The sequence below is a fragment of the Schistocerca gregaria genome, chromosome 6 (genome assembly GCF_023897955.1).
Source record: "Schistocerca gregaria isolate iqSchGreg1 chromosome 6, iqSchGreg1.2, whole genome shotgun sequence".
Taxonomy (NCBI): Eukaryota; Metazoa; Arthropoda; class Insecta; order Orthoptera; family Acrididae; genus Schistocerca; species Schistocerca gregaria.
Genome location: NC_064925.1, coordinates 494443565 through 494459736, shown reverse-complemented (window position 1 = coordinate 494459736; position 16172 = coordinate 494443565). Strand labels below are relative to the sequence as shown.

At 36.6% G+C, this 16172-nt stretch overlaps 1 protein-coding gene across 1 annotated transcript in view; it reads left to right on the top strand.

The window, feature by feature from the left end:
* Positions 1 to 7816, top strand: part of LOC126278921 (uncharacterized) — an 86562-nt gene extending 78746 nt beyond the window's left edge. The window contains exons 9-10 of the mRNA XM_049979196.1: positions 3828 to 3995; positions 7498 to 7816. Of these exons, the coding sequence (XP_049835153.1) occupies positions 3828 to 3995; positions 7498 to 7610 (281 nt within the window). The 3' untranslated portion in view covers positions 7611 to 7816. The remainder of the gene's footprint in view (positions 1 to 3827; positions 3996 to 7497) is intronic.
* Positions 7817 to 16172: the final 8356 nt, after the last annotated feature.

Sequence of the window (16172 nt, the reverse complement as noted above, 5' to 3'; positions counted from 1 at the left end):
CCAGACTGTGCTGGCCAGTGCAACTATCAAAACAACTTAGTTCAGAACAGCAGCTGGGCAATATGTGATCCAGCATTATTTGGTTGAAAAATAACATCATGAAGACCTCAAAGATAGGCGATAGCAACAAGTTTTAACATGGCAGAAACGTAATGCCTGCTGTCCAAATTACCGATTATGTGAACCAGATGTGATACCAGTGTGTATCCAATGCCATGTCAGAACATCACACCACATGGTGGACCCATATGCTGATGACTAATATAATATGGCAACATTCATTTCCTTCGTGGCCTCCACACATGGATACACCCATTGTGAAGCTGTACACAGGAATGGAAATCTTCCAAAATGGCGACTTGGTGTCACTCTTGTGTCCAACATTGTCACTGGGCACACCAGTCTCACCACACCTCTCTCGGCTGCTGTATCAAGGGATGCTCCAACAATCATTGGGATGCTGACAATCAGTGGTGCTCCACATGATGTTGTATTGTGTGTGTGAATACTTGTCTTTCTGAGAAGTCAATTTCCTGACACAAGCTCTGTGTCATGGCTATAGGATGCAGTGCAAAAAAGCAAACAGTATGCATGCTTTCTTGGGCACTAAATGTGTGTGGCCATTGAGCTACTGAAAACTGCTGAGTATGGACTTCCTGAATCCATTAATTTCATATTTGTTTAACAGTCACAGAATATTGATCATTGTGAGCAATAATGTTAAGGAATCATTGAAATGCCATTTGAAATGCTATGATCTTGTTGCTGTCAGATTTCTACACATGCTGCTTCTCCTTGTTATATGAGGAATAACAGGATCTTCTCATAAACAACCAACATTCAAATGGGAGCTCTGAACATGAAAACCATTGTAGAATTATCCCTCCGATAAAGGATGCAGATGGCATTACTCCCTACCTGCTTTGTGTGGATGCACTGCAATGCTAATCAACTGCATAGCCAAATATAGTACACTTCATGTCAGTTTGACATTGGCTTCATACCATCTTCTTAGTGTAGCATTTTTAATGGCCAGCAGTATTGTGCTAAAACATACTTTCTTTAAGTGCCAATATGGCAGTGAATAAAAAGCTTTTTGGAAGCTTGGAAACAGTGAGGCAACCTTGTTTTCTCTATCCATCACATTGAGGACCATGAGTGAGGAATGTGAGTTGGTTTTGCACAATTAATGTGTACAGGACTTGTGCAATTACCACAAAGAAGATTATTTTGTATCAAGCATGTGAAATGAAATGATCATATGGCATTACTTACCAGGAACCTTGTCTGAGGTTGTTTGTACCACATAGATCATTATGTATGAATGGAGAATATGTTCTGCTAGAATATGTGGTTCAGTTCTACTGAATTTTTTGTAAGTTAGGTATGGCCAGTGTTCTTTTCTAATTCTGTTTTTACAGGTGGCTGTTTTGTTATAAGAGTTCCACTTTAAATTACCCTTGTTCCAAAGTACAAAGAATGGTACAAGCTGACCAGACTTATTGTTTTCTACTGTAATATAGATTACCCACTGGGTAACAGTTTTTCTTCATAAAATTGTTGTATTACAATTCATTATATGCTGCAAAAATTCTGTCTCCCAGTGTAACCCCAGCTTCCTGCTAATTTGAAACTGATTATGCACAAACATGACTGGGTATCAGTGATATTATTTAGCTGGATTAAATCATGGATTAAAACGGTGTGCCAGAACAAGACTCAAACCTGGAATGTTTCCCTTCACTCTTACCAACAGTACTACACCCCCCCCCCCCCCCCCCCAGTGTCAGTTAAGCCAGTACCTTTCTCATACTTCCCAGACTTCACATAAAATAAATATTACTGGACTATCCTCCTGAAAGAAAGAACACTGTGGAGCCATAACCTAAAGGTCATTTCCAGAATAAATCTGGAGGCAACTTACGTCAGTTCCCTGTTGAATGGCGACATAGTTTTGGTATTCTATGACAAATAGCTCTAGGTAGAGATCTCCAGTAGTCAAATCCATTAAATATGTTCTGACTTTCTTCAAACTGATACTGAATTGATACATCTGCCTGACTTGCAGTTAGGATGTAAGTTTGGTTTGCAAAGATTTTTCTAAGAGGGTAGGGGTTGGTGCAGTTGAATGCTTCTACAGCTGGACACTAACATTTTGATGTTCTCATCTATATCGAACATTTCTTGTGGTCTGATGTGAGTACTTGAGAGTCCTCTGGAGGAACATTCATCCTGAACTGACAGAGTCTTTGATTTTGAAAACTTCGTGTATGAATTCCACGCAATTGACTACACTGGCTGCTGCCTCTGATAAGAAATGCACCTTGATCCATTTATGGGGAAACGGCAGTCATCAAAGCTGTTAGCACAAGCTTAGGAATTTACAACCTAGATATTCATACAGTTATTGAAGTCTCTGCATCACGTCTTCCCAAATAATGGATTGTGAGCCTTATCACACACCAAGAGCAAATCTGGTTGTTTTCATCTTCTCTCAGCTTAACCCACATATCTAGACAGCAAATGCAATGTCAAAGCCTAACATCCGGTATTGGTCGGTGCACACAACTGTAAATGAAACCTTGCATGATCTGTTGGTTGTTAAATGAAGTAAGGAAGATTAGGATTTAATGCCACACTGATGACGACATCATTAAAGCTCAGGTTGGACAAGGAAGGACTAGGATATTGACCACGTCCTTTACAAAGGAAGCATCTTTCTGTAATCGGTCCATAAAACTATGGGAAACCTAAATCTGAATGTCTGGATGGGTATTTGAACACCTCTCCTTCTAAATGCAAGTCCAGAGGGATAACACACTGAGGATGGACCCCAAGTTTACTTGTGTTTCGTATGCCATCCATTATTGATGGATCTCAACGTAAAGCCTGTTTTCTACACACTTTCCATAGATGCCACTTGCTGTGATATATTTTACCTGCCTCTGATTATTTAGGTGTTTACACCAGTAGTCAATGAATTGAACCTGATTGTCTTTATGTGTTTTTTGCTTATTTAGCATTTTGATTGTATATTAATAATTCAAGTAGTTATTATTTTCATTTTGAAGTTCCTCCTGCTTTTAGAGATGGTCTTATTCAGAAAAAGAAGGAAATAAAAGAATCTGAAATATTTTCAATGGTTTTTGATGATGATTATTCAGATGAAAGCATGAATGAATGTTTTTATGGTTCTCAGGATGATTCCAGTGACAGTGACATCATTAGAACTGTAAATAAGCATATGGTGGCAGTGTTTTTAAGGAATAGTGAAGATAATTATGAAGTTGATTCTGTTCTTTTGAATGATTCGTTTTGTCATAATGTTAACATCACACTACCTCACTTGCTCTATAGATTGTCAGTTTCCACACACACACACACACACACACACACACACACACACACACACAAGACTTTTTACAACACAGAAATGATTCTGAAATCTGTATGTCTTGCTTGTTTTTTGATATCTCCTTATTTTCTCTTAGATCATTGTCTATGTTGTATCTTCCCATAAGGAATCAATCATTTCCTTTCTTTCATCAGTTCACCTTCAGTTTTACAACAGTTGCAGTGAAATTTTCACCCTTTCTCTCTCTCTTATTTATTTGTCTTCATAACTGTTCTTATTATTCCCAATATGCTTGTTCCTCCTTCCCCTCTCCTTGCACAACTGTAAATTTATGGATGATTGGTGTCACTCTGATAAAGTCTTACATTTATTTATGTAATTCCTAAACTATAGGATAATCCAATTCAATAATACAAATACGGCACTGATAATTTTGTCAAAAAGAAGACTTAAAACTTTTTTATTCTTACAGCTCTAGAAATACTCCGCCAAGTTATGATACGATCAAGAAAGCTTATAAGCCATGCTACACTGGCTTTGAATGAAGAAGAATTGGAAGATGCAAGAGCATTATTCCAAACAACTGTTACTGAAAAAATTAGCAGAGCTGAATATGGTGAAGCTGATAAGGAAGAACAAGGTGAGTAAAGCAAATAATATATTTATGGTACCCCCAGTTTAAGAATAAAAAACTACACCATCAATGAACCTGTAGTAAAATTAGTTTAGTTTTTTTGTGTGTAGTAAGACTTCTGTGATTAAAGAGTAAATATATGTTAGGTTTTGATATGCACAACTTATAAATGTGACTTATAATTATATAGACATCTTAATATTCCCAACTAGTTTCATTTTATCTACAATTGTTCATACTCCTGTAAATGGATACGATTAAACTATCCAAACACATAAAAATGAGTTTAGCAATGGAATGATTAAACTTTTCTTGAGTAGTCTGTCTTCTGATTGACTTGATGCAGCCTGCCAGCCTCCACATGTCAGAGTAGCACTTGTCTACTAGGATATATGGTTATGTCCTCAATTATCTGTAGGATGTATTCCACTCTCTGTCTTCACCTGCAGTTTTTACCTTCTACAGCTCCCTCCTCTGGCTAGGAGATTATTCACTGACATCTTAAAACAAGTGCTATCAACTTGCCCCTTCTTCTTGTATGAGTTTTCCATATGCCTCCTTCTTTGATGATTCTGTGTGTGGAGAACCACCTCATCCCCTATCTTATCAGTCTACCCAATTTTCAACGTCCTTCTGTAACATGACATCTCAAAATCTTTGGTTATTTCCTTTTCTAGATTTCCCACAATGCATAAGTCACTACCATAAATTGCTATGTTCCAAACGTGCATTCTCAGAAAGGCGTATTTTTGATACAAGTATACTTCTTTTCACCGGGAATACTCTCTTTGCCTGTGCTAGTCTGATTTGTATGTCATTTGTTTCCTCTGTTATGCATTATTTTGCTTTCACAAGGTACTAGATGTCTTGTACTACATCTACTTTATAATCACCAATTTTTATGTTAGTTTTATTGGAAAGGTAACTTCTGCTACTTTTCATTGCTTCTGTCGTTCTTCAGCTTACTTGCAATCCATATTCTGTGCTCACAGATTGTTCATTATATTCAACAGGTTGGGTATTCCTTCTTCACTTTCCCTGAGAATAGCAATATCAATAGCAAATCTTATCACTGATATCTTTTCCCCTTGAATTTTAATTCCTATTTGAACCTTTCTTTTACTTTCGTTATTGCTTCATCAATGTACGGACTAAACAGTAGGGGCAAAAGACTGCATTCCTGTCTTACACCTTATTTAATCGGAGTACTTTGTACTTGGCCTTTCATTATTGTTGTTTCCTCTTGATTCTGGTATATTACCCATCTTTCCCCGTAGCTCACTCCAGTTTTTCTCAGAATTTCAAACATTTGGCACCGTGTTACATTGTCAAACGCTATTTATATGTCAACAAATCCTATGAACATATACTGATTGTTGTTATGTCTTGCCTCATTATCAAGCAGCTCAGTACAGCCTGTCTGGTCTGGCACTTTTACCTTTCCTAAAACCAAACTGATTGACCTCTAACAGAATCTAATTTTCTGCCTCACTTTTGTCAGCAACTGGCTGATCTATTAAACTGATTGTGAAATAGTTCTCACACTTATCAAATTTCTGCTATTTCCGAATGTGTGTAGATAATTTTCTTCCATAAGTCCAATGTCTCCAATTTGATATAGTCATGTACCAGCTTGAATAGTCATCTGGTTGTTACTTCCTTCAATGATTTTAAAAAATTCTGGACACGTGCTGACTGTCCATTCTTCCCTTCCTTACGAGATCTCAAGCCCTCCAAATCTCTGTTAAATTCTGATTCTAATACTGGATCCCCCATGTTTCCATATCAACCCTCCTTTATTCTTGTGTCTTAGCATCAGACAAGACCTCCCCTTATTACTGGCAATAACTCTTTCCAACTAGCCACTCTCCTGGAATTCTCAGTGGAATTCCCACTGCACTCTAGATGTTGATGTTCTTGCTTTTAATTCCATCGAAGGTTGTTTTGATTTTTCTATACGCTAGATCAGTTTTTCGGATGTCCATTTCTTTTTCAATTTCTTCACATTTTTCATGCAGCCGTTTGGTCTTAGATTCCTTCAACTTCCTACTTAATTCATTCCGGACTTATACTGCTGTTCTCTGAACACTTTTCTACTTGCTTCTTTCTTCCATCAATTGAAGTATTCTTCAGTTACCCAAGGTTTCTTCACAGTTCACTTCCTTGTACTTATGTCTGTCTAGTCATCTTCTGTGACACTGTTCTTCTTAAAGACATACATTCCTCTTCAACTAAACTGACTACTGTAGTATTCATTATTGAAGTATCTACAATTTTAGATAACTTCAAACACGTCTTATTATCAGTATCCCACTTCTTTCCACCTTGATTCTTCCAGACAATTTTTGCAATCTTTTGTTTACTCTTCATCATTACTAAATTGTGATCTGATTTCATACCTGCTTATGGGTAAGACTTACAACCCAGTATCTAATTTTGGAATCTCTGTCTGACTGATGATGAAATCCAGCTGGGGTATTCCCATGTCTTTGGACCTTTTCCAAATAGACCTTCTCTTCCTGTGATCATCGAATAGTATAATATCCATTATAACTAGAACATTATTACTAGCTGAAATTTACTGCAGAACTCCATTATCCTTTCTCCTCTCTCATCCCTACTACCAAGTCCATACAGTTTCCTACTACCAAGTCTTTCTTCTGCTCCTTCCCCTACTACTGTGTTCCAGTCTCTCTCGAATTTTAAATTTTCATCTCCCTTTACATACTGAATTACTCATACAATATCCTCAAATCATCACTTTCTCTCTCCAATGCTTCACTTTCTGCTTGTGACGTTGTCATATGTACCAGAACTATTGTGGCTGATGTACTATCTATTATGATGAGAACTGTTCACAGTAACTCACTCTCTGCCCTATCTTTCTATTAATAAGGTATCCTATTCCTATTATAATTTTTTTTTGTTACTGTTGGTATTGCCCTTTATTCACCTGATGAGATATCCTTATCTTCTTTCCATTTCAATTTGCTGCCCACACAATGTGGGGAATTTATCCTTAATCTTTAGTCAATAGAGGGATTATCATGACAAATTCAAGCCCCATGCAGATACAAATTACGCTTCTTTAATGCAGTGGTTTATATTGCATTCTGCATCCCCACAGCAATGATCATTGCTGATTAATTTGTCTTTCAGGGGCAGTTTCCCATCCAAGGAGCAAGAGGGTGCCCCAAACCTCTGTCAACCCCTCTGCCCTTTTTGACAAGGCCGTTGGCAGAATGAGGGTGATTTCTTACACCATTGCTGATGATTTTTATTCAGAACTTAGGCTATTGGCTGGGTTTAAACCCAGGAACCATGACTTTTGATTACTGGTTGAAGACACTGCTCAAAGTCCACAGTGAACAAGTTAGCTAGTATTGGAAAATAAAAGATGAATATACAGAATGGGCAGGGCAATATATGAATATAAATAATACTAGCACATTAGAAATATGGTACATCAGCTATGAGACATTTACATTATTCTATCATTCTGTTTCAGAAATTATGGTTGACTATGATGTCGATGATCCGTCTGTGCTAACAAGAGCAGAGATTAAGACAACAAGTAAGAAGATTGTTGCACAATTTGAGAAATCACTATATGATTTCTAAGACTGAAGGTACACATGTGCAATACATCAGCAGAACATTGAAGTACATAATACGAAACAAAACCTGTACAAAAACAAACCATTTTGTGAAGCTCATACAATTTTACATACACGAATACTATGAACATTGTGGAGTTTTCTGCCTGAAATAAAATTCTCAACATGGCTCACTGCATTTTCCACTTGCATCTGCATCACTGACAACAATATGATCCTGTGCGCCCAAGGATTTAGAAACGCAAAACTTTTCAGCCTAGCTTATCTGTGAATTCTATACACATGTAGCAGCACAGGCTGAACTTTTAAGAGTTAACACTGATACTCCAGGATTATTCAGGTATTATTCTGCAATGTTCTTCATGTTTCCTGTGTTGGTTAGTTTCTGTATCTTTGCTGTCATTAACTTTTAATATACAAATTACTCAACTGTCCCTCCATTTTTTGTGGTGATACATGCAGCCAATTACTGGAGTATCAGCAAGTTAACTGTCAACAATGTCTGACCACTACTGCAATGCAAAAGCCAATGCTGTTCTCACTGAAAGTTGTTCAGGGTTTGTTGTTTGCTTTCTACAGTTAATAGAAACATGTGTCTTGTATATGGGCTTTGATTACAGACTAAACTTTGTTTCTACTCTCTGTTGTATGCACATTCAGCTTTCGTTTTCTGGAGGCAGGACAGTGTTTTCAATTGTCTCCTTGTATTGTGTTCACATCCAGTCAACTTTAATTGCATCTAGCCTTTGCATTTGCACAGTTTTTGTGAATATGTTGTTAACATTGTCATTTTATATTTGGGGAGTAAGTGGATGTTGAAGAATATGAATATCTGGCATTCTGGTATGAGCTGCCGGAGTTGGCAGTTGTGTGTGTGAGGTGTGCTTGCTTGTGAATGAAGACTGTGGCTGAAAGCTCTATATGAGTGTGTTTTAATTGCGCCTGTCTGAAACTTTTCTTGTTTACAGTAAGTAGCAATCTATTGTTTTCCTACATTGTGAAAACCCAATAAAAATCATTTCAAAGTGTTGGGTTCTCCTGTGAATTGCATAATAAGAAAGCACCCCTGTGAAATGATGCTTCTTATTCAGTACTGTACTTTTCATTTCAACAGAGAAATAAGACTTATAAATTATAGAGTGCAGCAGTCAGTCATCCTTTTTAGATTTTATTACGCAAATCCAGATTTCAGGTAGTTGCTAGCCATTCTCAATGCACTATTATCTATTCTCGATGCATGTAAGTCCCTGTTGTTTGGGCGTCAGTCACATTTCTTTGAACACTACTGAGTAGTGGCTAGCCATTCTCAATGCACTATTTTCTATTCTCAAGGCATGTAAGTTCCTGTTGGTCGGGTGTCAAGTCACATTTCTGTTAATTCTACTGAGTGACAGGGACTTACATGCATTTGAAAATAGTGCACTGAGAATGGCTGGCCACTTGCCAAAATCTGGATCTGCATGATAAAATCCAAAAAAGGATGGCTGATTGCTGCATTCTATTTATAAGCCACAAAACAGTTACTGAGTGCAACCACGTTCCAAATGGAAGGTACCATGATGGAGAGAAATAAGAATTTGGCAGAAGAAGCTCCTCTCAGTCTGCCAATTTCTTAACGACTGGGGGATCCAGAATGTGCATTCTCCTCAATGTGCGTTTAAACACCAGGTACTAGCACTGGATACAGAGAACCATTTCTCTTGCCTCCAAGAGAAGAGCGTTATTCAACACTGACATTCCAGTATATTATAATGCAGCATACTGCTTTTTTCTCTTTTTTTGTGAACGATGCAGTGTGAACATAGTGGTCAGATGTGTGTATGAGGCAGAGTGCATAGAATATTTCTCTCTTGTTAAAGCCTTGGAAGACTATGTCTAATATGGGCATGCCAAGTCAGTCATGGTTTGTACATTAATCCCAGGAATCATGCAGTTGAGATTAATGATATTGAATGGCAGCACATATTGAATGTTGAAATGTACATGGGGTAATGGGTTTTTCTCAGCAATTAAGAGTTACAGATCAAAACAGGATTCCAGTTATACTACAGAAGGCTTCCTCAGGATGAAAGAAAATACATTCGCATACAGTACTGTTTCTCGGAAGTAGACATCACTACCATCTGGTTGCAAATTGTGTGCACCCTTTTGCTTCTTTTCACCAACCGATGCAAAGAATAAAAAGAGGAAATGGATCAAGCTATTGCAATTGTGTCAAAAGTGAAAAGGATACTTACAAGCCCAGAGGCACTTCACTTAAATTCTACACTAAGCAGACCAAGGTTATTGTCCAAAAGACCATACATACTTTACGAAGAATGCATTGTTCTCAATTGCTCTTGTCATCAAGGCAAATGAAAACGCTGGAGGTGTGTCTGTGCATGTGTGGGTGCTCATAGGTGTATGTGTGCATGAAATCAGATGCACACACTGGGTATCTAAATTCAAAAACTGTTTTGAGAACATGTTCAAGAAAGGCTACCACCAGCAGTGATGGCAATTATTTGTGCTTTCTGAAGCCTTATTGGAATCATCCATTGTGATGGAAAAACACCGGAAGACAAACGAGAGAGATCAGCTGCAGTTTAACACATGGGGCAGGCACCAGAATGTGGAAACACAAAACAGATGGAAGGGGAGGAGTGGAAAATTACCATAAATTGATTTTGGAGAGGTGATATAACGAAAAGGTGCACTGCCGACTAAGTTCTGATCTTTTGATTTCATGGTAGCTCTAAGTGTCCAGATGGCGTGTACAATATAGCAGACAAGGTAACTTGTGTGCCATAATAGTATTTTTGGTATTCCCAATGCAAGCAATTCATCCATTATTATCCACTTACGGCCTATTTTTCCAGGTAGTGAATGGACAGTGCCAGTTAGTATATGAGACATGTCGTGTGTCATGTGTGTTGTATTTCAGGTTTTGGCATTGGTTAATCTGAAGGAAGTGACTGCAAGGGACAGGTGTTGCAGTAACATGCAGTGTTTCATACTTAGAGGCATAGATGGGTGGTTTGTGAATAGGTTTGACTATAATTTTGTGCAGATTTTGTGGGCAATGGAGAAACTCTGTATAATAGGACAAATATATCATGCAGATTGATCTTATTTATTGGTGTAACATAATTTTGGTAGGGGGTAACAGTGAGAGAGGAAAGTGTGGTTCAGATTATTAATATAGATTCTGAAGGATTTATTGCTGAAACATATATATTCAGCAAGGATGTTACAGATGTAAAGAAGGAAAAATTGGAGAAGTGCTTGCATGTCCTAGTGAATCGGAAAACTGCATCCTTGAATACAACCTGTGGTATGAAGAAGGATGTAATGCATGTCAAATGGGACAAGAAGTTGAAATTACAGGAGTAGGTTTCTATACCAGAGACACAGACTGCTAAAATATCTTCAATAACCATATACCAGAACAAAGTGAAGGGACAGCTACTGCAAATGATAGAAACTGCATATATCCATGAAAAGGTTCTTAAAACAGCTGTTGAATTGCTCCAACACATTGTTCTATGATCTTGGATGGGGAATATTGTCCTGAAAGTGTCAAGAACATTTTTATCTCCCTTCAGGCAAACTGGAGAAACAATTCTGGTTATAAAGGTCTTCACGGAAGCTTCAACACTAAGCATCAATGTAAATATGGGCTTTTAAAAATCTATTATATATTTTAGAATGAACTCTGGGAAGCCATTGAAATTTCTACTATATGGATGAGCCATTTTATATACAATTTTAAGTCCTAAACACTTGGTAATGTATGTCCACTTGAACGCAAAATTCTCAAGTAAACTATTTGACCCACAGTACTCAAACAGATATCTTTATCTGCATCAGTTCAAAATCATATATCCAATTTTATGTTTCCATGTCTTCCCCAATAACTAAAGGAAAATTCTGGGATGGTTCCTTCAGAAAAAATAAATAGCCCATTCCTTACAAATTTAAGTCTAGAGCCTGGCTAAACTTCACCACTGTGCCAGTTTTCTTCAGAAAACACTTATATACAGTACAGTATAACAGGAATGTGCCAGTAAACTTTTTCAAATGCACAAAAGATACTTTCCGCTCATAGTTACATGTTTCTAATTTCTTTCCTTAATGAAACTGTTGTGAAAAAAGGGTTATATTCCATATTAAAAAGAGCACATATTCCTCTCAGAACTTGCTTAGCATTGTCCTATAAGTTGGTTTTTTTTTTTTTTTTTTTTTTTTTTTTTTTTTTTTTTTTTTTTTTTTTACCGCCTCAGAACAGAGCTCTTGCTTATGAAAAATCCTATACAAATGAAACTAGAATGATAGGAAGACGACGCAATAAAATGGATTAAATATTTCGAGTTGGTTAAGAAAGAGTGGGATTCGCCTTCGCCCATGTGCGTGTAAAACAACTAGCCTAATGCACTAACGTATCAGAGAGTTGGAAATGGGATGAGAGAAGGATGGAGAAGGGGGTAGAGACAAAAACGAAAAAAAAAAAGGAAGATTTGAGGTGGAGAAAGAAAATGCCTCCTAGAAGCTTGTCACACGAACGCTGAGGGGTGATCTATAACTTTTAACGGAAACATCACCATTCCAACTGAACCAATAAAATAACAATATTACTTGTAATGGTGGAATTACAGCGAGGCTGAGGGAAGGAGCTGGTACATATACTCCTCAACTGGTTCTCTCCGTATGATTTGTTACTACAAACTGCTGGGGCATAGCACATCTCCCAGCAGACCTTTAATCTTCCTTCACTTACTGTCACTCCCTTCTACATACAAGCTATCGCCCGGTAAACAACAATGAAGAAAATGTCTGTCTTAAGCAGGACTAGGATAAACAATCTTATGCACGAAAAAAGTAAACTAAGGTCTCTAACAGTTCACGCCAGACAGAAGCTGCTGCCTGGGATGCTTCTGTATACGACAGCTTGTGTTTATTTGTTTACATAGTACATTATCGGTAATTAATCACGAAGAAATTAAATTTTGAGCATAATATTCACCTTCCATTTCTCACAGCACTCTACAATGCTGTATCTTCAGAATTCCGGTACTTTATAAATAAATAGCTTTCCCACTGTCCTTTTCAGCGTAGACATAAACAACAATCATGTTTACACTGCGTCAATTCAACATAAACAAGGCTGCAAGCAAAGATGCTAATGAGAGTACGTGACTGGCTGAAGTAACTCGATTATGAAGTATCGATGTTCAATCAAATAACTCCACAGTTCATTCGCGATTTGGCAGCGACAGTAATATTACAATTCATCAATATAAAATCGAAAATACTCCTTACATGCATAAGCCTTCAATATATTTTGTTCAGAATTTTCTAATTGAATTGAGTTGGTTCATTTGCCTATAAACAACTGTTGCGTTGTATAAGCCATTGTAAGTAGGTACATGATTATACAAATGATGGGTAACGTATATAAAAATTATTACATAGATATTGCTTATCTTTGTGTTATATGGCATAATGTTGAAAAATGTTTTACCAGCATGTAAAAATTATTTTGGGCTTTACTTGAACAAGCCCAAGGAATGCCCAGCAAATTCCTGTTTCTGGTTTTATTTGAGTGTGTATATAACTTTCTTTCATACACGTGGATATTATGTTTGGCGTGAATAAGTACTTTGAGTATGTACAGGCTGGGGACTGGAAGTATTTTGTGCTCAATAAAGTACAGTCTACAAGAAGTCAAATTTCTCAAAACAAAAATCTATAATGGCTTTCTTCGGCCAGAGGAAACCTTTCCACAAAGAAACATTCCATAATCCAAGTGTGTATGACAAAGAGCGTACTATGCCATACACATGAGCTCTTTACTCTCACAATCCTTCAGTTTCCTAAGGAGAAATAAAACTCTGGCCAACATACTCCAGAGCTTTTCTGTGTGGCATTCCAAAATAATTAACTATTGAGGTATATGGTTAACAATTTTGTAGAATGCTAGAGTTGGTTTTGACCTTTAATAATATCTCCGAGTGAAAAGAGGATGTGCTTCATTTTATTTTTATATAAAGTCAATTTATTTTCATGTGACCACTTATTGGCCTTTTTACCTTGATATTCTTCATGTCATGTGATAAAACTTGTGTCATAGGTTTACATAACGGATTTATGTGTAATAATTGTGCAGATCATTCACATATACATTAAACAAGAAAGGTCCCAGCACAAATCCTTGTGGGACTCAATATATTACCTTTAGAAGACCAGAGTTTTATTTGAATGTACAACAAGCATTTGACTTCTGTTTGTCAAATAGGAATTCAGAAATGCTACTTCTAGGCTAATTATTCCATATTTTTGAAGTTTCTTAATTAAAATGCTGTGTGAGAGTGTCAGATGCTTTAGTTAGACCTACTAGAAATGTATGGGTGTGCTCCCTGTTCTCAAAACCATGTGGTATTGTTAATACAACTTCTTGAAATGCATTAATTGTTGATAGCTCACTTTGGTATACATACTGGGTCTTGTTAAGTAGATTGTAACACTCAAGAAATTATTTACTTGGTCTTTCATTAAACTCAATGATTTTAGATTTTATTGGCACTGTTTCTATAGGTCTGTAATTTTTTAGGTGAATTTCTGTTTCCTTTTTTATGTGTGGACACGATAATTTTCAGTTTTAGGCAGTCTGGAAAGAACAAATACAATATTTATTGTTTTCCTTAGGATAAAATTGGAGAAACCATGTATGTCTTCAGACATGGAGTTTCTAAGTGATCTGACTGCATCGAGTATATCTGTAGGATAGTTTGTTCTCATCCCAAATTTTTGTAAGTCTGCTGACATCTATATTTTCTGCAATTTGGGAAGTCTGTCCTCACTGACATCTAAATTACTTTCATCTACCATTGCTAACTGTTCAGAATTTATGAGACTATTATGTGACACATCTGCACTTAGTGTACAGGTAAATTTTCTGCATTTAGCTCTGTTTCTGCTTCAACTATTTTTCAAGTTGCCTTATGTTTGTTACTAGATTGAGAAATATAATTGTCATTGGCTTTTTTCAATACAGATATGATATCTTTTCTGTAAAAGTTTTAATTTGGCGTATGAATGCCTATACCTATTATTAATGCACGATATGTCACAGAAAATGTTTAACAGAGTTCTTCAGTTATTCAAGTAAGGTGAATACCAATCAGTTGCACCTCCATTCTCTTTGATCTATTGCATTTAGTAATAAGGGGACAATATTCATTATAGATAGTAGTTACTGTAAACAAATAATCAAAAGCATCACTTAATGATTCTTCCCCATGACAGTAGTGCACCAATCAACACACATATAGCCTCATAAAATTTCTTCTTTGAGCTGCTGTAATCATAACATGACTTAAAAATGTTTCTGGAAAACAAATTTAATAGCAACTGATGACCCAGTTTTTCCAAGTGTATGAATTTTAACAAAAAATTATATTAAATAGCTGAAGCTTGTTTCGTCTTCTTCTGGTAACTTACTATTTACAGGAAAACTCGATTTTTCAAAAAATATAACAGAAGCCTTTTTAAGATATACTGATATTTGTATTGCAGTTGTACAATAAATTAAACTTATTACCAATTGTCTTGATGCTAATGTTAGTTGCCTTCAGAAAGAGTGACTAAGAGCAAAGCCAGTACTGACTCTTATGGTGTCTCACATTGTATGTTCCTCCATTTTAAGATTAATTTCATTTTTGAGACACAGTCTGTCACTATGGCTCCATATTAAGAATCTTTGCAAGGATGTTGCCATTAATGGCATATCAGTTTAATCTTTCAGGTGGAACTGTATGATCTACAAATTCAGATGTTTTGGGAAGGTCATAGAATATACCAGAATTGTTAGTCTTCTTGTTTAGCTCTGCCACGACTTAGTTTGTGTCGTTTTGTATGGCTTTCTCAAGAAGAATCTTTTACAAAAGTGAACTGTGAAGTTATTGACAAAAATAGTTTAGAAAAATGACCTAGTAGTCTATCATTTCTCAGATTTTTCAGAAGCCTTTGACTCTCGAAGGAATGAAATGTATTCGTAATTAGAAGCAACTTTGTTAGCCTAGTTTCATAAGTGATTGTTCCTCCAGGCTAGTTGTAATTAAACTTTCGCTACTTGAGTCAATGAAAATAGAAAATTATTTACAGTATGTGTACTCAACTGTGTTCTATTGTACTGCAGCTTTAGAATTGTTGTTCATGTTGGCATTATGACTCACCATTAGGCGCCAGTTAGGTATGGTAACATAGGGTTGAAACAAAAGCTTCAGTGTCCATTACACTTGCAGAGAGTCAACATGGATTTGGACAAGGTTAGTGGGGCTTTCCTCATAAAGCTAATTTATCAAAACAATAGCAAAAGTGCTGCTGCTCTATCGACACATTGAATTAGTCTGGGAAAGTCCTCTTTCTGCACAGGGGTTGAAGAAGTTCAGAAGTTAGAATTAACTGGTGATTTGGGAATTGTTCCTGGGAGAAGCTGATGATGAGTTGCACCCTAAAACTGTTGAAGAAGTAACTGTTGCCAAGGCTGAGAATGTTGGATGCAATGTGCAACCTTTAAACAGTATAT